The sequence below is a fragment of the Bufo gargarizans genome, chromosome 5 (genome assembly GCF_014858855.1).
Source record: "Bufo gargarizans isolate SCDJY-AF-19 chromosome 5, ASM1485885v1, whole genome shotgun sequence".
NCBI lineage: Eukaryota > Metazoa > Chordata > Amphibia > Anura > Bufonidae > Bufo > Bufo gargarizans.
The window spans coordinates 53,611,813-53,633,848 of NC_058084.1; the positions used below are offsets into that span (position 1 = coordinate 53,611,813).

Genomic DNA, 22,036 nt, shown 5'->3' on the forward strand with positions numbered 1-22,036 from the left:
ATTTGATGCTTTTGTGCTGATTCTTTTTTTTATATATATTAAGGGGCACTATAGTCACCAGAACCACAGCAGCTAAACGTAGTAGTTCTGGTGGCTATAGCATGTCTCTGCAAGCTTTCTAATGTAAACTCTGCCTTTTCAGAAAAAAAGTCAATATTTACATTACTGCCAAGGAACACCTCTAGTGGCCACTCATCATTAGTAAAGTTTACTGCTCTACGAGGTGTGTGGATTATTATTTTTTGGGTGTGTGTTGGGGTGGAGGTCGTGATTGCATGCTAGGGTGGGGAAGGCAGGATCCAGGGGGCACAAGTAAATACTTGCCCAGAGTCCAATGAATATTAAAGACGGCCCTGAATTCAACCTATTATCCTGGAAAGATCCAAAGGAAGGCAAAAAACCCTCAAGGAATAGAAGCCAGTTGTCCTCATTTTAGGGGGAGAAAAAAGCAAACGTGGATATTTAAAATAAATTGAACGGAACCTTCCATGCACACTTGCACAGTCCATAAGAAAATATTTTTTTTAGAAGAAGATTACTTTTTCAGATAGAACAGCAACAAGACAATCACAATTATGATGATGGAAAATCAAATAGAATTACGTTTGGAGCTAATTGACAGAAAACCCCAATACAGTTTTAAACATAGTTTAAAAATACACATTAAATATATATATAAAATATATAAATTCCGGAAATTTTATTTTACACTGAGTTTATTATTTGCTGATCATGGTGGAAGATTGACCCTTTCCGTGAGACCAGACGGAAAAATAGGAAATTATGGAGAAATTCAACAGAAGTCTGAAGACCAAGTGGAAAACAGGAAATTATGGAGAAATTCAACAGGATTAGGAAGTCAGCAGAGAAGCACTAGAGTTCTCTGAAGAGCCAAATGGAAGGCTGGAAATTATGGAGGAACACTAGAGATGGTCAGAAGACCAGACGGAGTCCAAGAAATAAGGGGGGGGGGGGAGGGATAAACAATAAAGAAGTCTGAAGACCCAAATGAAGAAAAACTCAAAAATTCTTTAGATCCAAATGAAAGTCTGAAGACTCAAACAGAAGTCAAGAGATTATGGAGAAACTTTAATGCCCCTTTACATGGGTTGACACAGAAGGCAATTATCTGGAATCAACCATTCTTTCCCGATAATTGACTGCTTGTCAGAGTTGGTAAGAGCTGCAATTATTTCCTCAACCACTTAGAGGATCACCATTTCTGGGCAGCAGATCACGTTTTATACGGCATGATATACTGCCCAGAGATGATGATTTAGGTGACCGCATGAGTGATGCTTTCTCCTAATGAACAAGCTCGCTCATTCATTGGCTGAACAATGGGACCTGTACGCAGGACAGTTATCAAAAGCAGCATTCCTAGGAACTCTCCTTACAAAAAATTGCCCTGATTGATGGTCTGTGTAAAGGGGCCTTTAAAGAGGTTCTCCAGTAATAATGCCATTTTACCAGCTGTCTGCCTCACTAAGCTAAGGATTCACCGCTCTTCTGCGTGGCTAGTTTTATACGTACTATAGGTGCTTCTTGATAGGGTATCATTTAAAGGGGTTGTCCCATGAAAAATATTCTACACCTGGAACTGAATACCTATTAAAAATTTAGTATAGACACTGAACTATTCAATAATACATCTGTAGCGCCACCTGCTGTTTGCCGATTTTCTAATTTCCTGTCCTGCTGACTGAGATGGAAGCACATGCTCAGTTCCATCCTTCAACTGCCACCAGCTGCAATAGAAAGGACACGCCTCCTGAGAAAGTGCACGCCCCCTAAAATGCCAGCTTGAAATAAATCTATCAGAGCGATTGGAGCAATAAATGGGGAGATCTCTGGATCCATGTGAGGTACAGGGCTTGTTCGAAGTTTGTTAGAAAGAGATTGCCACGTGCTATATGATGTCATAGTTTCCGTTTTTTTACATTAATCATGGGATAACCCCTTTAAGTCTTCCTGGCCAAGAGCTCCAATACTTGGCATGTTGTCTATTTACACATTGAGCTTCAGTAAATAGAATTTGTACTCTTGCTGTCCACTTTGTATGGCATTATAGTAACCCATTGGCGTAGATTTGGATGGGTGTTTTGGAGATGCCCCTTTCTGTCCCAGTGACATTTGACCTTTTCAACTCTTTGCAAATACACACTGCAGCATATCAGAGATTTGAAGTTCCCCCATAGCCACATCCTTCCAGGGAGCTTTTGCAAGCTGCTGTGTAAATAAAAGCATATGAGGGTTTAAGCAGATTAAGTTGATTATACAGTTAGGGATCGGGCTAAATGTTGAGTTAATTACAAATATGATGGAAGTGTAATGAAAAAGAAAGACTCCAACGTAGAAGAGAAGGAGGAGAAGTTTGAAGTCCGGAGCTGGATAAGGGTCAGCTGGATGCAAAACGAGGAAAGTTCAGCATCGTCCGCGTTTTATTTAAAAGATTGATTTTGCTTCAGATTTCAACACAGAGATGTTGCGTCGTGTAAACTGAGTGTTAATGAGTTCCAGAAGCAAAAATCAGTAGGGGATAAAGTTCTGAGGCAAAGGAAGAATGGAAAGTTGGCTGATATGCAAGCGGCTGTGTGCACGCTGACAGCAGAAGCAAGATTACAGCTGACCAATGCAGAGGAGCTAAAAGCCCTAAACCGATGGTTTGGGATTTTGTGTGGTCATCCTAATCCTTAAATTGACCACATATAATATCATAGTGTAATGTATGGAACTCGTCCAGTTCCATTTCCTAAGCATCCATTTGTGAAAGGGTTGCAACACAACATGGCATCCAAGTGCACCCACAGATGTAATACTGCTCCAATGTAATCATAGCGTGCATCAAAGCGAACATGGCAATCCAATGCAATTAGGAAGCCCTCGAAAGTGTTCTCCAAATAGTGGCTCTCGGGCCCCCAGTCTATGGAACTCCAATTGTTGGCAGCACAAGATACTATTGTGCAGTACTGGCACCAGGTGGTTGTGTGATCATCTATAGCAGTGTTTCCCAACCAGTGTGCCTCCAGCTGTTGCAAAACTACAACTCCCAGCATGCCCGGACAGCATTTGGCTGTGCGGGCATGCTGGGAGTTGTAGTTTTGCAACAGCTGGAGGCACACTGGTTGGGAAACACTTATCTATAGGGTCTTCCCTACTCCCCTTCCCAACACACACATAGCTTATGATGGGAAACAATGAACTGGTTGGTTGTTCAAGTCTGAAACTAGTCTCCACCAAGATCGGCGGTGGCAGAAGTGTCTGGCATGTGCTCCGCATACCATAGAGATGATGCCAACTCCAACATAGAAGCTAGGAGGTCTTCTCACTTGACCTATATTCTTAGTGGGTGCATGAAGGAGTGTTTGCAAGGTTGAATCTTCAATAATCGTATGGAGGGGCATCTGCAGTTTAACTTGAAGGTTTTGGACCTGATGCAGTATTGATATTAGGGCCCATCAACTTTCACATGTCATTTTTAAATTCCATCTGTCGGCAGATTTGTACCTGTGAAACTAGCTGACCTGCGTTTGGCAGCTGAAGACTTCTGTGTTGGTCCCATGTTCATATATATCCGCATTGCTGAAAAAAATGATCTTTTAATATATGCAAATGAGCCTCTAGGAGCAACGGGGGCGTTGCCATTACACCTAGAGGCTCAGCTCTCTCTGCAACTGCCACGCCCTCTGTACTTTGATTGACAGGACCAGGCAGTGAAAACGTGATCACACTTGACCCTGTCAATTAGGCCCCATTCACAATAGCATATTTTTGGTCCCCATCCAATCTGCATTTTTTGCGCATAGGATGCGGACCCATTCATCTCAGGGCGTCCGCAAAAAATGTGGGCAGCACACTGTGTGCTGTCCTCATCCGTATGTCCGTTCCGTAGCCCGACAAAAAAAGATAGAACATGTCCTATTCTTGTCTGTTTTGTGGACAAGGATAGGGATTGTTACAACGGATCCGCAAAAAAACGGATGCAACATGGACATCACACTGATTGTCCGCAAAATAAATACAGTTGTGTGAATGCAGCCTTAAAGTGCAGAGGGCACAGCAGTGGCAGAGAGAGCGGAGCCTCTAGGTGTAACGGCAACTCCCCCGTTGCTCCTAGAAGCTCATTTGCATATATTAACATAATTTTTTCAGCAATGCGGGCACATATGAACATGGGACCAACACAGACGCCTTCAGCTGCCAAGTGCACATGTAACAGGTCAGTGTCATAGGTACAAAACTGCTGACAGATGCCCTTTAACACTGGTCCCTTTCGTACATGTATGTAGCAGATGAGCCCCCCCCCAAGCACCAGGGCTGGGATGTAACAAACTTCTGTGCCCCTATGGTTACGTCCCTCGGTGTATGAGTACTACAGGGAATGTAACAGAAGTGCATACTGTATAGGGACAAACGGCCAAGCGTACAGATGATGATTGCACCATCTAAATGGGAGAAAACGAGCACTGATTGACTTGCTGTATCATCAGTCCTCACTTGTTATGGGCAGATTATCTAGCCTGATTATCCTGCAAAAGAGGAAATAAAGCACATGTAGAGCTGGGTGAGGACAGGACTACAGATGACCTACAGAAAATGTCTCTGTCCCCCCCGCTGCTTGTTCGGTTTACCTGTCGCAGCAAGTCTGCTATTTTTGGCCCCAGAGCTATAATTAAGGTGAGAAACTACAGGGAAACATTTGACTCCTCGCACTGTACAAGGATAAATCCCCTAATATATGGAGCTGGTTCACAGGAGAACTCACTACTCGACAGAAAACCGCATTATATAGACTATTTTTGTGATTTAAGTTACGGTAGAAACCGATGGTTGTCATGACTTTGGTCAACTTTAATAAATCTGAGGAATCCTGGATTTGTGGACGGAGCAATAGAAGTCTCGTCTTGAGGCAGAAGATTTGCAGATTATCTAGTAGTAGCTAGAAAGTTATAAATATTCATAAATAAAAATCACTTTGTCTAATTTACTAATATATTACCAAAGGGTTTATTATCTGGGCACTTCTTCCTATATACCGTAATAGGGTGGAGTCAAGTAAAATGGACTTTGGTCTCCCATCAGCAAAGAGCAGGAGCTCTTCAAAGCCAGGCTCCTGCTGTAATGGCCCTGTTCGGCAAAAGCTTAAATTCCAAAACCTCTTAGATGCTGCGGTCAATAGCTATTGACAGCGGCACCTAAGTGGTTTGAGAAGGAGCGGGCTCCCTCTGTTGTGCATTGGCACTGCCACAAATGAGATAGTGGGATGCCAATGTCTTCTTACAGAAGCCATGGGCCTAAAGAAGACTCCCAGGCCTATCAGGCTGTGCCAGAGGCATGGCCTAATAGATAGCCTATCCGTATACACTGCTGTACATAAGAAGTACAGTGTACTATAGAAGCTATCAAAGAAGCGTATGGCAAAGTCACCTTGCGGGACTAATCAATGGTAGAAATAAAAGTGAAATAACGTTTTGGTAAAAGAAAAATATCCAAGAAGTTGAAAAAATGCTTTTCAGTGAAAAAATTAAAAAATAAAAGCCCCTCACATATATGGAATCACCTGTAACGATCCACTCACGGCAAAAGCTGTAAAGAAAGAAAAAAAGTGCAAAAAACAATGCCAGAATTCCTGTGTTTTTGCTTATTCACCACCAAAATATGGAATAAAAATGCATATATGTATGTTCCCCAATAAAAACTACAAGTCATCCTGGAAATATCAATACACTCACACTGCTCTGTAGAAAGAAGAAGAAAAAAGTTATGGGCCTTGGGATGTCAGGATATTTGGTGTCTGTAATCGTACTGACCCAGAGAGTAAAGTTTTTATGTTATTTATGCTGCAAAGTGAACATTGCAAAATTTATAATGTAAAAAGTCAATGGCGGTAATGCTGTTTTTTCCCCGTCTTCTGCAGCTAGGAAAGAGTGCACTGTGCACACGCTTCTCTCCCTTCGTTTTAGGGATCGGGGGTCTCAACGCTCAGACCCCAAATCAGTTCACCATCCTGCATTATGCTGACTGTTCTCAGGCTAGGTACGGGTCCCAGAGGTGGGACCTTGCGGTATGCCCCCAATGTCCAAGATGATACAACCCCTTTAAGGACGCCTTCACAAATGAAATATTTTGCTGCAGAAATGTATGCGGCTCAAAATCAGTTCAGTTTATTTGAATGGATTTCGGCAAATGTCATTCAGATGAGAGTTGAGGAAAAGCCTTAGGGTATCTTCGGGCTCTGGGAACGATGTGCAGTCTGTGTGGCTCACTTCAATGCGTTCCTACTCCTGTACCCTGACGCACAGTCCAAGCACAGAACTGGAGTATTTAGTATGAAATCCAGCATGTGTGTGACAGTCGTGTGCCTCAAGGCGATGGAAGAATATAACACATCAAGACAGGACCGAGAAATGTAAAGAGGGCAGTAAAGCTGGCGTCTATCTGATGTATTACCTCATTGTATGCAATCAGCCAGCTCTGACTCATCATTGACCTACACAACAGATACGAGCTATCTCGTGATCGCTGGGATATACACACACACACACACATATATATATATATATACACATACAGGCATATTCTGTTGAATAATGTACAATGCAGTTTGCAAACAATCCAAGCTTATTCTTTACAGCCATGTGCCTCTTATTATATATAAAGGCAGGCAGAAAAATCATGTCATGCTCTAATGGATGTCATTTTGAGAAGATGCAGTATTCTCCTCTGGAAGCATTCTAGGGAATAATATGGTATCTCACAGAGACAACATATAAACAGCCTTTAGGTCCATACAGAACCATAGTGCTCCATGTGCATGAAACACGCCTGGTAGTCTAGGTCTACTGTTCAGTTACCCGCTTCTTAGGGCTCGTTCACATTTCCAGTAACCTGATCCGGCAGGGAACAGCCCGGCGGAGTTTACCCGATCCGACATTGCCAAATTCTGCCATCCCCCGCCAGATCCTAATTAACTAAAATGGGATCCCGTGGTGATCCGACCGATTTCCGGCATAAATGGCGGGTTTTGAATGTCCAAATATCGCAATTTTTGTTCAGCCGACAGCCGGTTTTTACGCCTGAATAGGTTACCAGAAGAACTTACTAGATAATCATCAGTACTGTATTTTCTAAAGGCATCTGTCACTAGTTTATGCTTCCCTTAAGCTTATTTTACACCTGCAGATAAGCGTTAAGATCATCAGTAACAAGCATTCATATGAACACTCATTAGCGATGATCTGGCAGTGTAATTCTACCGCCGGTTACCCGATCAGCGAGCAAATGCACGTTCATCGGGTAATTGAAATATTTTAGCAGGCTTAAAAATCCTCATTTGTCGGCGGCAGATCGTGCTGTGTAATCAGTGCTCTGCTGCCGGCAAACAATGATTCAGTATGGAGGCAAGCGATGGCATTAGCGAGCAGACGATTGGCGGGGAACGCTTCCTTCTCGACAATCACCCACATTATCTGCAGGTGTATTATAAGTTTCAGGGCAGCAAAAAAACTAGTGACAGATTCCCTTGAAGTTGGCCATACACATTGGATGCCAATTTGCCAGAACTGGCTGACCCTTTAAAGCAGGCATCCTCAAGCTGCGGCCCTCCCAGCATGCCCGAACAGCCTACAAGTATCGGCCTACAGCAGGGCATTGTGGGAGTTGTAGTCTTACAACAGCTGGAGGGCCGCAGTTTGAGGATGCCTGCTTTAAAGTATATGAAGGCCACCCGAATGCAGAAGTTGGGGGAAATAAGGCTGTTGGGGTTCCAACACACCTGATCCTTTTGTTCTTGGGGAACCCCTCTCTCCCTGTTCAAAACACATGCACGCTAAGTATATCGCCAGCCTTAAGGTGGGCATACAAATTAGACTAAAGTTGGCCAAAGCAAACAATTTCAACCAAAACGAACTTTCGTCGGGTGAAATTTAACAATGAAGGATTGTTTTAGCTGACCGATGACCAACCATTATCGTCTGAGAAGAAAGCCATGTTTTATATTTTAATCCAATATTTGGAGAAAAGATCTTTCATTTAAAGAAAGATCATTTGCGAACCAAATATCTATCTAACTTTCTCAGAAAGATCTTTTGTCCATCACCCGCTTTCATTGAACATGGCCAGGTTGAAAAACTGAAACGCCCAATGTGGACTAAAATGCGCACGACCGTGTCTGTGAAACCATTGTTCACCAGATGTTTGTTCAACCAACCTCCATCTAATGTGTATGGCCACTTTTAGCTTCTAGGCCCACCGCCCCTGAAGTTGGTTGGGTTGGACTAGATGGTGCCTATCACACTTTGTCAAAAACAATGCTGGTGGAAACTTCTCCATAAAGTAAACTTTCCGAAGAGTCAGAAAACCTAATGTTCTTATGAACTATTAGGTCCACACCAATATTGGTGGAAAAAAAGAAATTTACAATTTGGATTTGTCCCTTCCTCTTGTCTGCCCTGAGACAAATGGTGCCATAGATATCTAGCTACAGCTAACCTCCTCCACCTCTATAGTTTCCACGCTCGTTTGGCCACCAACAATTTGTATTGTTTTTTTTCATTGGTTAGTTCTAGATTTCATTAGATTTCACCTCCTGGCCACCCATGCTATAAAGGAAGCAATATGCAAGCTAATGATTGTACAACCCTCATAACACTGCACTGAATGCCCCAGGGGGGCTCACACTTATCTCTGCTGTCTCTGCATGTCCACAACATACCTTTTTATTTACAGGGCCCTGGAGCAAGGAGATTCCCTCACTTACACTCAGTTCCAGAGCCCTTATCCGGACATTTAATCTGAATTCCATTACTCTGCAAGTGACTCAAAATCACGTTCCGTTCCCTTATCTCAAAGTATCATAATGATTATTTCATCATATTTTAATTATTTTGTGGTTCCTAACTAAAATTCTTATGATGTCAAGTAGCACCAAATATCAAGACTCATAAAACATTTCCACAAGATTCTTCATATAGTCGTCTGACTGCGTAGAACATTGGACACACAAAGTGAATGTTGTAACCCAATACGCAAAAATACACTCCTTATTGAAATTGCAACACCAAGAAGGACAAGCTGTAAAACTCGATATGGCAAATCGAGGAAGTAGCAGATGTTGCTGAGATCTGCAAACAATCAAATTTTGAAGCACCTAGCTGCAATCTGTGGCATGTGGGAGGAGCATAAAAGCCAGATTGAAAGCAAAGTTTTTTTTAGCCACATGAACCCACAAAAATCAGATCAAGTTGTGTTATGTCTCCTGTTCACCGATGTGCCAGATATAAACACTTGTCGTAAACTGAGAAGGAAAGAATCCTTTAACTGAGAGGCCTTGGTTCATCACTCCGGCAGATCACGAATATGCGAGAAAAAGTCCTCTGTCAGTGTCCCTTTAATCCTTTCAAGACCAGGTGATTTTCAGTTTTTCCATTTTCTTTTTTTTTTTATCCCAGCCCTCCCAAAGCCATAATCATTTTATTTTTGTATTCAAATAGTCGTATGAGGGCTTGTTTTTTGTGGGACAAGTTGTGGCATAATTTACGGTTGCATACAATGAGGTGGAATTCGAAAAAAAAGCACCACTTCGCCACAGTTTTTTTGGGGGGTTTTTATACACTGTTTCCTATGCGGTAAAACTGACCTGTTAGGCTACTTTCACACTAGCGTTCGGCTGTCCGCTCGTGAGCTCCGTTTGAAGGGGCTCACGAGCGGACCCGAATGCAGCCGTCTAGCCCTGATGCAGTCTGAATGGAGCGGATCCGCTCAGACTGCATCAGTCTGGCGGCGTTCAGCCTCCGCTCCGCTCGCCTCCGCACGGACAGGCGGACAGCTGAACGCTGCTTGCAGCGTTCGGGTGTCCGCCTGGCCGTGCGGAGGCGTGCGGATCCGTCCAGACTTACAATGTAAGTCAATGGGGACGGATCCGTTTGAAGATGCCACAATATGGCTCAATCTTCAAGCGGATCCGTCTCCCATTGACTTTACATTGAAAGTCTGGACGGATCCGTCCGAGGCTATTTTCACACTTAGCTGTTATATGCTAAAATAATGCAGACGGATCCGTACTGAACGGAGCCTCCGTCTGCATTATTATGATCGGATCCGTTCAGAACGGATCCGATCGAACGCTAGTGTGAAAGTAGCCTTAGGCCCCCTTCACACGGGCATCGTGGGTGAGGGCCGGATGCGATGCAGGTGCGTTCAGGGAAAATCGTGCGAGTAGGCACGCAATTTCAGTCAGTTTTGAATATGATTGCGTTCCATTGTTAAGTTTTTTCCACGCAAGTGCAATGCATTTTGCACGCGTGTGAGAAAAAACGGAATGTGGTACCCAGACCCGAACCCGGACTTCTTCACTGAAGTTTGGGTTAGGTGTTCTGTAGATTTTATTATTTTCCCTTATAACATGGTTATAAGGGAAAATTATAGCATTCTGAATACAGAATGCTTAGTAGGTGGTCAATTGAGGCTTAAAAAATAATAAAAACATAACTCACCTCATCCACTTGATCGCGCAGCCGCGATCCTCTTCTTTCAGGACCTGCAAAAGGACATTTGCTCTTCTATCTTCATTCAGAAAGACCTGCGCTGACGTCACCGCGCTCACCACATCATCAAAAGTCCTTTTGCAGGTCCTGAAAGAAGAAGAAAGAAGACTATGCCGGCTCCGCGAACAACAGGATGAGGGGAGTTAATTTATTTTATTTTTTTAAGCCCTAAAGCCACATTTTACTAAGCATTCTGTATTCAGAATGCTATTATATTTCCCTTATAACCATGTCATAAGGGAAAATAATACAGTGAATAGACTTTAATGGGGTTCGGGGTTGCTCATCCCGATCATCTCCTAGAAACCATGCGTGAAAATCGCACCGCATCCGCAAGAAAGTGCTGATGCAATGCGATTTTCACGCAGCCCCATTCATTTCTATGGGGCCTGCGTTACGTCAAAAACGCATTATATAGAGCATGCTGCGATTTTCATGCAACGCACAAGTGATGCATGAAAATCACCGCTCCTCTGCACAGCCCCATTGAAATGAATGGGTCAGGATTCAGTGCGGGTGCAATGCGTTCACCTCACGCATTGCACCCGCGTGGAATACTTGCCCGTGTGAAAGCAGCCTTACGTTTATTCTCCAGGTCAGTATGATTACAACTAGGATTGAGCGAATCAACTTCGGATTAAACATCCAAAGTCGATTCGCATAAAACTTAGTTTGAATACTGAATGGAGCGAGTGTTCCGTACAGTATTAGAATGTATTGGCTCAGATGAGCTGAAGTTATTACTTAAAAAATGTATTTCTACTGTTAAAAACCTTTTCCCGAACTTGGGTTCGGTTCCAAGGTACCACGATGTTTTATGCGAAACGACTTCGGATGTTTCATCCGAAGTTGATTTGCTCATCCCTAATTACAACAATGCCACATATGTATAGTTTTTATTGTGTTATAATACTAGAAAAAAAAAAATTTTTTCCTTTGCATTGCCATATTCTGACCCCCATAACTTTTTTTTTTTTTGTTTACGGTGCTATGTGAGGGCTCATCTTTTGCGGGATGATCTGTACTTACGGGCATTTTTGCATGATCCTCGCTGGGGAGAGCCAGAGCATGGCCGGGAGCACGTGCTCCCGGTCTTTAACCTCTCAGATGCAGTGGATCACATTTGACCACTGGCATCTGAGGGGTTAAATGTACTGCGATCGACGTTATCGTCGATCGCATGCATTAGTCCCAGGTGCCTGCTGTTTAAAAAGGCTGGCACACGACGGCTAAGGCGCTCGCTCCACTCACGAGCAGGCACCATTTTTAAATGCCCGACCACCAACGTAAATTTACGTGGGGTGGTCAGGAAGAGGTGAAATAAGCAGTTGAAAATCTTGCAAACTCTTCAGTTAATTTAAAATACCGAGAACAGCTGTGAATCATGTTAGTCTTACCTACAGGTATATAGATGAAATTATATTAAATAAGGTATATAGATGACACCTAAGGGTGCTGCCGCACCTTCTTGTTTTTTTTTTATTCCGTTTTTAAAGCCAAAACCAGGATTGGATTGAAAAAAGTTGCATCTGTCCTTAATACTTTCTTCTCCTGTTAAAATCAATATCTGATTTTGGCTTCAAAAACAGTATAAAAAACCTGAACGTGTGGCAGCACCCTAAAGGGGGTCATTTATAAAAGAAATACATTGAATAATTTCTGGGTAGTATATAGCCTTGTATTTCTTTACCAGGCAAATCCCTGCTAACATTGCATCTTTTATCCAGAAATGATCAAAAACAAATGCGGTTCGCATGTCCATTGTATGACTTAATGTATACTGAGCCCAAACTGATCCAAGTCTGTATATCTGTTACAGATGATGCGTTAGAAAATGGTTCATTTAGAGGAACATATGGTAGGCACATTTATGATTCCAGCTTTGTATATTTATCTCAAGGTTTATAGAAGAACCCAATGCAAATATTGCAAGGCGAGTGCCACGTATCAGAACTGATGTGCCCTGCAATACTTACTGTAATAAGACCTGGCTACAAATATTCAAAGGGAAGCAATAAGGGAGTATCTGCAAATTAATTGTTTCTTATGTAATGTTACATAATGGCATGTCATGCTATGTATATGCACCCAGCATAGCTGTGTATGAATGGCACAGCCAAGGTTAGCAATCCTGGCTCAGCCCTAGTAGAAGGTTAGGTGTGGGCTGGTTCCACCCCTAACTTAGGTCAATCTAGACCGGAGTTTTGAGAGAGAGGGGAAGCTGTGACTTGTGCTCCCTCCTCTTAGGCCTCAAGCTACAGAGAGACTCCCCAATCTCTGCAAGATCTACAGAAGGAGAGAGAGTCAAAGGAGAGAGTGGGAAATCTGCATGGTCAAGCATAGGAGTCAGCAAGGTAACCGCTACTTCTGCTATTCAGACTTTGCTGCCAGTCGTATTACTAAAGCCCTGTTTCCCACAGTGGACGTTACAGCCACCTTTACAAAAGTACTGTATAATTGTCCTCCATCGATTCTGCAGGTAAAAAGGGCCATAACTCTCACCGTTGCCAAAATCCATTCATTGCTATCTGGGAGAGAATTGCAGTGCATACAGTTAGAACAGTTTCTGCTATAATTGGATGAACTACAACTCCCATCTTGCACTTAAGTACAAGAGACGTTTGTGTACTACTGCTGGCCTGGTTACTGACTCCTGCACCATACGCCGACCATTGCACTCTGCACGCCCTGCCTTGCACCCATAGAAGCACCTAACATGACAAGGCACCCGACTACCTTCAGCAGGAGCGCAGAGCCAGGGTGTGCCCCCCTCCTTTCGTTGCAGCGGCACTAGAGAGCAACAGTCTGAAGGAAGCCACTGTGATATTGGCTGGTCCCATCCTGTACTTCTGCTTTTTTTTTTTTACTGATCCGAGGTTTTAACATTTTTTCTTACCATGCACCTTTGGTGCAGTGAGAACGTCAATGTTGCTCTTGTTGCACCCAAGCTCCACTCATTACTTTGGCCAGCCCTTCCCTGGCTGTTTTTATTGACAGGGCCGGGCAGGGCAAAACAGCCATGGAGGGCTGGCCACAGAAATGAGTTTCACATGGGTCCAGCAAGAGCAATGGTGATGCCCTCATTGTGCCAAAGGCCTATTTGGCATATTAGGTAAACCACAGCTATTTGTCTATGCAAACAGTTTCATAGGGAGGTTGCCTTTAAAGGGGTTGTCTGCTTTTTCCTATTAATGACCTATCCTTTGGATGGGTCATCAATATCACATCGGCGGGGATCCAACTCCCAGCACCTCAGCCAATCAGCTCTGTTTGCCGCGGTGAGCAGGTGTAATTACAAGTTCGGCGTCTCCATTCACTTCTGTGGGACGGCTCTGTAGTATTCACTTGAACAGACTGAGCCGTCCCATAGAAGTGAATAGGGACGCCATACTTGTAAGTACAGTGCCACCACTGCAGGTCCTGCCAGGAGCAGGTAAACAGAGCAGAGGATAGTTGGAGGTAACGGGACCCCCGCCGCTCTGCTATTGATGACCTATCTTGAGGATAAGGCTACTTTCACACTAGCGTTTTCAATTCCGCTATTGAGATCCATGATAGGATCTCAATAGTCGATGAAAACACTTCAATTTTGTCCCAATTAATTGTCAATGGGGACAAAACTGAACGAAGTGGAATGCACCAAAATGCATTCCATTCCTTTTGGTTGCGCTCCCATCGCGGAAAGAATAACGCTGCAAGCAGCGTTTTTCTGTCCGCGATGTAGTGCGGAGCAAGATGGATCCGTCGTGACCCACAATGCAAGTCAATGGGGACGGATCTGTTTTCTCTGCCACAATAGAAAACTGATCCGTCCCCTATTGACTTTCAATGGTGTTCATGACGGATCCGTCATGACTATAGAAGACATAATACAACCGGATCCATTCATGACGGATGCATGCAGCTGTATTATTGTAACGGAAGCGTTTTTGCAGATTCATGACGGATCCGCAAAAAATGCTAATGTGAAAGGAGCCTAAGTCATCAATAGTAAAAAGTGGACCCCCCCCCCCTTTAATATCTGGCCAACAGATATGACGCAAGTCCCCTTTTCACATGCATGGCAGGGTCATCTTCCCCATGATGTACACGTCTGTAACAGAGCTGGAGATACTTCATGTGCAGCTCATCTATGGGAAAACTGTGGATTAGACCCTTGTTTTGTCGTTGGACCCACATTGATATTGGCTGGATCTTTTGACCACGACATCCTCCTTGACTGTCAGTCATAATGATGCTTTTTTCATTTTTATTTGAAGAATTTGCATAAAGAATGTGGGGTACCACTAATCACAGGGATACAGAGCTCAAAGGGGAAAGGGGATGGCAAGAGGTGATAATGTGGGAAGAACCCCGCCTTGAAACTGAGCAATGATGCAAGTAAGGCCCCTTTCACACGAGCGAGTTTTCCGCGCGGGTGCAATGCGTGATGTGAATGCATTGCGCCCGCACTGAATCCTGACCCATTCATTTCAATGGGTCTGTGTACATGAGCGTTATTTGTCACGCATCAGTTCTATATTCTGCGTTTTTCACGCAGCCCTGGCCGTATAGAAGTGAATGGGGCTTCAGTGAAAAAACGCATTGCATCCGGAAGCAAGTGCCGATACAATGCGTTTTTCACTGATGGTTGCTAGCAGATGTTGTTTGTAAACCTTCAGTTTTTTATCACGCGCGTGAAAAATGCATCAAAACGCATTGCACCCGCGTGGAAAAAACTGAACACAATCGCAGACAAAACTGACTGAACTTGCTTGCAAAATGGTGCGAGTTTCACTGAACGCATCGGGAACCAATCCGTACTGTTCGTATGAAAGAGGCCTAACCCTAAGTTCACACCTGAGCGTTTTACAGCGCGTTCAAACGCGCTGTAAAACGCTCAACACATGAAAACCAATGCTTCCCTATGGGAATGGTTCTCACCTGGGCGTTTTACAGCGCGTACGATCGCGCTGTAAAACGCCCGACGCATAATCAAGTTCTTGAGCTTCTTTGGGGCGTTTTGACGCGCGTTTGTGGCCATAGGACACTGCAGTCAATCACACAAACGCGCGTCAAACGCACGTTTACTATTACTAAAAACGTGCGACAAAAACGCGCGTTTGAGAAACGCTCAGGTGTGAAAGCAGGGTAAAGGATTCCCCGTCGCTCGCTTTTGTATGCTTTTAGGCCCCTTTCACACGAGCGAGTTTTACGCACGGGTGCAATGCGTGACGTGAACACATTGCATCCGCACTGAATCCTGACCCATTCATTTCCATGGGTCTGTGTACATTTTTTCGCGTATCAGTTCTGCGTTGCATTAAGAAAGGCAGCATGTTCTATATTCTGCATTTTTCACGCAGCTCTGGCCCCATAGAAGTGAATGGGGCTTCAGTGAAAAATGCATTGCATCCACGTGAAAAAAAAAAACGGATTGTAATCGCAGACAAAACTGACTGAACTTGCTTGCAAAATGGTGCGAGTTTACCTGAACGCATCCGGACCTAATCCGTCACGCTCGTGTGGAAGAGGGCTTAGACCTCTTTCAGATGGACGTTGCGGGAAAAGGTGCGGGTGTGTCGCGGAAAAACATGCGCGATTTTTCCGCGCGAGTGCAAAACATTGTAATGCGTTTTGCACGCGCGTGAGAAAAATCTTCACAGAAGTTCGGGCTTGGGTTAGGTGTTCTGTAGATTGTATTATTTGCCCTTATAACATGGTTATAAGGGCAAATAATAGCATTCTGAATACAGAATGCATAGTACAATAGCGCTGGAGGGGTTAAAAAAAATAATTAAACTCACCTTAGTCCACTTGATCGCGCAGTCGGCATCTCTTCTGTCTTCTTTTTTGCTGTGTGCAGGAAAAGGACCTGTGGTGATCATGTCACTCCGGTCATCACATGATCCATCACCATGGTAAAAGATCATATGACGGACCATGTGATGACCTGAGTGACGTCACCACAGGTCCTTTTCCTGCACACAGCAAAAAAGAAGACAGAAGAGATGCCGACTGCGCGATCAAGTGGACTAAGGTGAGTTTAATTTTTTTATTTATTATTTTAACCCCTCCACCGCTAGTTTACTATGCCTTCTGTATTCAGAATGCTATTATTTGCCCTTATAAAATAAAAATAATAATGATCAGGTCTCCATCCCGATCGTCTCCTAGAAACCGTGCGTGAAAATCGCACCGCATCCGCACTTGCTTGCGGATGCTTGCGATTTTCACGCAACCCCATTCACTTCTATAGAATATAGAACATGCTGCGATTTTCACACAACGCACAAGTGATGCGTGAAAATCACCGCTCTTGTGCACAGCCCCATAGAAATGGGTCGCATCCGCGAAGTATACCCGCCCGTGTGAAAGGGGCCTTAATCTTGCTTTCATTTCTTGGAATTTTTAACATGAAATAAAAGAAAGACTCAAAAGCGTAAAAAAGTGAGCACTGGGGATTTCTTTATTAACATTTTTGAGATTTACCTACTCACGTGCGCCGCACGCTATGGGGATCAACTGCTGTCCAGAACTCTGTTCTCTAGAAACAAACCACTGAGCACAAGGGCAAAGAAAACTATTCACTTGGCACCAGGGTTGAGGCCCATAAGGCCCCACGCACACTACCATATCTGTTTTGCTGTTCACAAGTCGCGGATCTACAAAATACATATGCGGTCTGTGTGTTGTCCACATTTTGCGGACATATCCCATCTTTTTGCGAAACAGATGATCCGTGTGTTTTCCGCATCTATAGGTCCATTCCGCAAACAGATAAAACATGTCCGATACTTGTCCCCAAAATGCGGACCACGGACTCATTGTAGTCAATGGATCCACAAAAAGTGAGGATGCAACACAGATACCGTCGTGCACATGAGGCCTAAGACTGGACTTTAGGAACCATGGGGCCCAAGCACCAGGCACTAAAGAACTTCTCACTAGGGATTGGGCTACCAATTGCTGGGAAACTAAACAAGTGCCATGGCTTATCCTCCCGTTACATGTCTCTACCACATCTCCTGAATGCATGGAAAGGAGATTCGGTCACCCACTGTGCTTGTCTTAAGATAGGAAACATTAATACTCTCATGTAGGCCTCATGCACTGAACTGTTTGGGCATTTTTTGTGGATTGCACACAGACCCGTTCATATAAGGCCACGTTCACATCTCCATTAGAAGATCCAGCAGGCTGTTCCAGTACAGAGAAGCCTGCCGGATCCCCATTGACTGCAGTGAGGTCCGGGGGGGATCCAGATGATGTCCAGCCGACAGCCAGATCTCCAAAATGGAGATGTGAACATGGCCTTAAAGGGGTATTCTCCTCTGAGACAAAGGGGGCATATCGCTAGGGTATGCCCCCATTGTCTGATAGGTGCGGGTCCTACGCCAAAAACAGAGCGGGGAAGGTGGCAGCCGGAGGACCCCGGGTTTTCCTGGGCCCGGCCACCATCAAGCGCTCTCCCCATAGTAGTGAATGGGAGCTCACTGAGCTTGCGCGGCCACCGCTACCGTTTGTTTCTATGGGGCCGATGTAAATAGCTTAGCCAGCACTCGGCTACTTTCGTCGGCCCCATAGAAATGAATGGAGGGCGGCTGCGCATGCGTTCTCGGTGCAGGTCTCAGAGGTAGGACCCGCACCTATCAGACAATGGGGGAATATCCTAGCAATATGTCCCCATTGTCTGAGATATGAAAACCCCTTTAGGCTATTGGCAGCCTCTCTTCCCATTGAAAACACATACAAGCAGGCTGACAGCTATCGAAGATGTATTGGCACCTTAACCCTAAGTTCACACCTGAGCGTTTTACAGCGCGTTCCTACGCGCTGTAAAACGCTCAGCAAGGAGAAACCAATGCTTCCCTATGGGAATGGTTCTCACCTGGGCGTTTTACAGCGCGTACGATCACGCTGTAAAACGCCCGACGCTCAAACAAGTTCTTGGGCTTTTTTTGGGGCGTTTGTCGCGCGTTCCCGTACATAGACTTCAGCGGGAACGCGCGACAATGTGTGTTCGCTTGTCTCTGTATGCGCGATTGTAAACGCCGGTACAATCGCGCATACAGAGCGCTCGTTTTAGAACGCTCAGGTCTGAACCCAGGGTTAGGGCTCATTCAGACGGCCGTATGTCAGAGTCCGCATCCGTTCCGCAGAAAAGATAGAACATGTCTTATTCTTGTCCGCGGACAATAATCAGCATTTTCTATTATGGTTGCGGCCATGTGCGGTCCCCAAATTGTGTAACGCACAAGGCTGGTATCCGTGTTTTGTGGATCCGCAAAGAACTATGGCCGTCTGAATAGGCCCTTAGGCTGGGTTCAAACGTGGCGAAAAATCTAGCGGAAAAATCTGCTGAGGTTTTTGGCGCTTTTCCTGCAGCAAAAACGCATAAAAAAGTGCAACAAAACCACCTGTATCACATGCTGTTTTTGCCACGGAAAAGCCAGCAGATTTCGCATGCCCCATTGCAAAGGGTGAAATCGGATGTATAAATTGACATGCTATGGATTTTAAATCCACAATGGCGCACCTTTTCCGCTGCGTTTTTTTTTGTTTTTTTTTACGCAGTGTGTGGCTGAGAATTCAGAAATAGCGTTGAGCGAACTTGTGTTTAAGTTCGGCGTCTAAAGTTCGGGTTCTGGTTATAGAAGAATCCCGTTATGGATTCTAAATTCCGTTATGGTCCGTGGTAGCGGAATCCATAACGCGATTCTTCAATAACCCGAACTTTAGACGCCGAACTTAAAACACACGTTCACTCAACATTATTCAGAAATTCTCATCCACTTTGCTGGCAGCTAACCAGCCACGCGTGTGCCCGGCCGCAGTTTGCTCCTATAGTCCTGTATCCAACCTGAGGACGGCAGAGGGCACGCGCCCCTCCAGTTCCTCTTGCCTAGGTGCCCATAGAACATTACCTTGCACGGTAACCCAACTCCTGACTTCCTCCTGTCCCTTGGTGGCATGCCCAATCTTATACACATATTCGCTGCCCTCTTCGCCCTCCAGAACGCTCGCCAGCCTCCCGGCAGATGTATTTTTAGGATTTTTTTTTTCTTTCTTTCTTACATTAAGCAGATGTTTCGAGCTGACCGGGGAAAATCCTCTCCCGTCCCCCTTGACTCTACAAAGTACATTGCCAGTCTGTGCTGGAGCACTTTGAGAGTAAACTGCTATTGACTAAGTGTGAGAGAAGTGTGTGTTTGGAGAGCAGGGGGGGGATGTGGTGCTACAAGCAGCCTCCTACACTCAGGCCTGTGATTTGTGAGCGAAACATGATGAAACCAGACCCTGGACAAATGAAATGAGGCCGTCATCTCAACCAGGTGGGATTACTTGTGACTAATAGACTCAACTCGCACAGTGACCCTTGCAGACAGACCCATTGAACCTAAAGGGAAGCATTTAGCTAGTGGCTCGCACTATGGCTCCCAGCAGTGCTGTACAGTTATATCAGGTAGGGAAGACTTTGCTGCATCCCTCTCTATAAATGCAGCAAAGGCTGGATTTGTCGTTTAACCCTTGCCTTGCTATAAACCTCGGCTCTGCTACATTTGCGCTGGATTGAACGTGTTGATCCTCCACAGAGCCTGATTGCCCTCTGACAGATATTTACGCGCTGTTTTTTCTTCTTTCGACACCCGCAGGTCCTATCCTTCGTCACCTTTATCTTTGGAGTGCAAATTTGTTTTGGATTTACGGCAAATCGCTTAAAACGATCGGAGTCTGAATGGGACGAAGGTGTCGCCTCAGGTAATTACTGTCATTTTATACGATAGCGATTCTACGATGATGCAAGTGAGATGTGGGAATCGTGCATTTTATATGTCGAGTTTGCAATTTTATGTTGCCCCCCCCCCCCCTAAATCTGGAGCCGTGCGCTTGGCTTGGCTTGCATGCACTTCTACGTTGCGATATCGCAGGGTCTACTCTATGCCAGTCAGCTGGACCTTTCTCATTAGTCCACATATTATTGATGTATTAGCTTCAAATACGCAACTGATGATGTCTTATGATGTGAAGTCATGGGGGAACCTACCAATTTTAAGCATGAGTGTAAATCTGAATGACGAAAGAATACCGAAAATGACCCTGCAGTGTGATGAGGGTGCATTGAGTCCATTGAGATGCATTTTTCTGATATCTTCTAATGCACCCTGCGGTACATCGTCCTATACATTGACTTAAAGTGCAATTTCGCTCAAAGTCTAAAGGCTTCATGTCTGACAGCAGTGAACGCTTATATCCTGCATCCCTCTTATCTCACACTCAGGGCTCATGCACACAACCGTATGTATTTTGCGGTCCCCAAAAAAACGGATCCGGGAAAAAATACGGATGACATCCATGTGCATTCCATATTTCTGTTCCGCAAAAAAAATAGAACATGTCCTATTATTGCGAAAAATACAGACATATGGAAACGGAATGCACACGGAGTAACTTCTGGTTGTTTTTTTGCGGACCCATTGAAGTGAATAGTCTAGTCTGCAAAAAAAAAAAATGGATCGGACACAGAAAGAAAATACGTTTGTGTGCATGAGCCCTCACAGGGAGCTAGAAGCTGAGATATGGGGAGTTGTTTGGAGGGGTCCTTATACCGTAAAGCTTCTGTAGATGTCCCTGTGCTGTCTGTAACATGGAGGAAAAAAGTAGTCACCAGTGATGTGTTGTGTTTTTTATTTTTGATTTTTTTGCAAGCTAAGAAGAAAAAATCTATTAGGGCCACATCTGTATTTTTGGACAATGGTCTTGTTCTGTAGGTAATGAGATAGCAGCAACTTTTCAGGACCCCACAGAGCAGCAAATCACAGAACATCCTTTCATTTTTCAAGCGCAGAATACAAAATGATGGCGTGCTGTGGTTGCTATGGAGCGTTTTTATTCTTCGGCTCTCCAGCTGTTGTGAGACTACAGCTCCCAGCATGCTCCATTCTCTTCTATGGGCTTTCTGAGAACAGCTGGGAGTTGTCGTCTCCCAACAACTGGAGTGCCGAAGGTTGCAGACGTTTCGTAAATCTCCCTTTTTTATGCTTTTCGAGTGAGCGAGGCTAGACTTTATGCTGGCCATAGACGGGCAGATAACTGGCGAGAAAGGTACGGATGGTCGCCTGCGTATAGTTCTGTATGTACCATAAGGGAAGCGTGGGACAAATGTACTGCACCAAGACCTCGTCGGAAAACTTGGCAGATAGTGTTGAATCTAGTTTCAGACCTGAATAATCCGCTGCACTTAGATCGCCTGCTTTTGGTTTTTTAGCTCGACAAGGGATATTGCTTAGACCTTCTGCACACAACGTTTTTTTTTCCCCGTTTACGTTCCGTTTTTTGCGTTCCGTATACGGTCCATATACAGAACCATTTATTTCAATGGATCTGCAGAAAAAACAGAAGGGTACTCCGTATGCCTTCCGTTTCCGTATTTCCGTTTTTCCGTTCCGTTCAAAGATAGAACTTGTCCTATTATTGTCCGCATAACGGACAAGGATAGTGCTGTTAAATCA

The 22,036-nt window shown here is 44.5% G+C and overlaps 1 protein-coding gene across 4 annotated transcripts in view; it reads left to right on the top strand.

Annotated features, from left to right (window-relative positions):
• Positions 1–19,838: 19,838 nt before the first annotated feature.
• The window catches only part of ENPP2 (ectonucleotide pyrophosphatase/phosphodiesterase 2), a 116,321-nt gene continuing 114,123 nt past the window's right edge, over positions 19,839–22,036 (top strand). For all 4 annotated transcript variants that reach the window (XM_044294377.1, XM_044294378.1, XM_044294379.1 and 1 more), the window contains exons 1-2: positions 19,839–19,989; positions 20,180–20,285. In XM_044294377.1, coding sequence (XP_044150312.1) covers positions 19,957–19,989; positions 20,180–20,285 — 139 coding nt within the window. In that variant the 5' untranslated portion in view covers positions 19,839–19,956. The remainder of the gene's footprint in view (positions 19,990–20,179; positions 20,286–22,036) is intronic.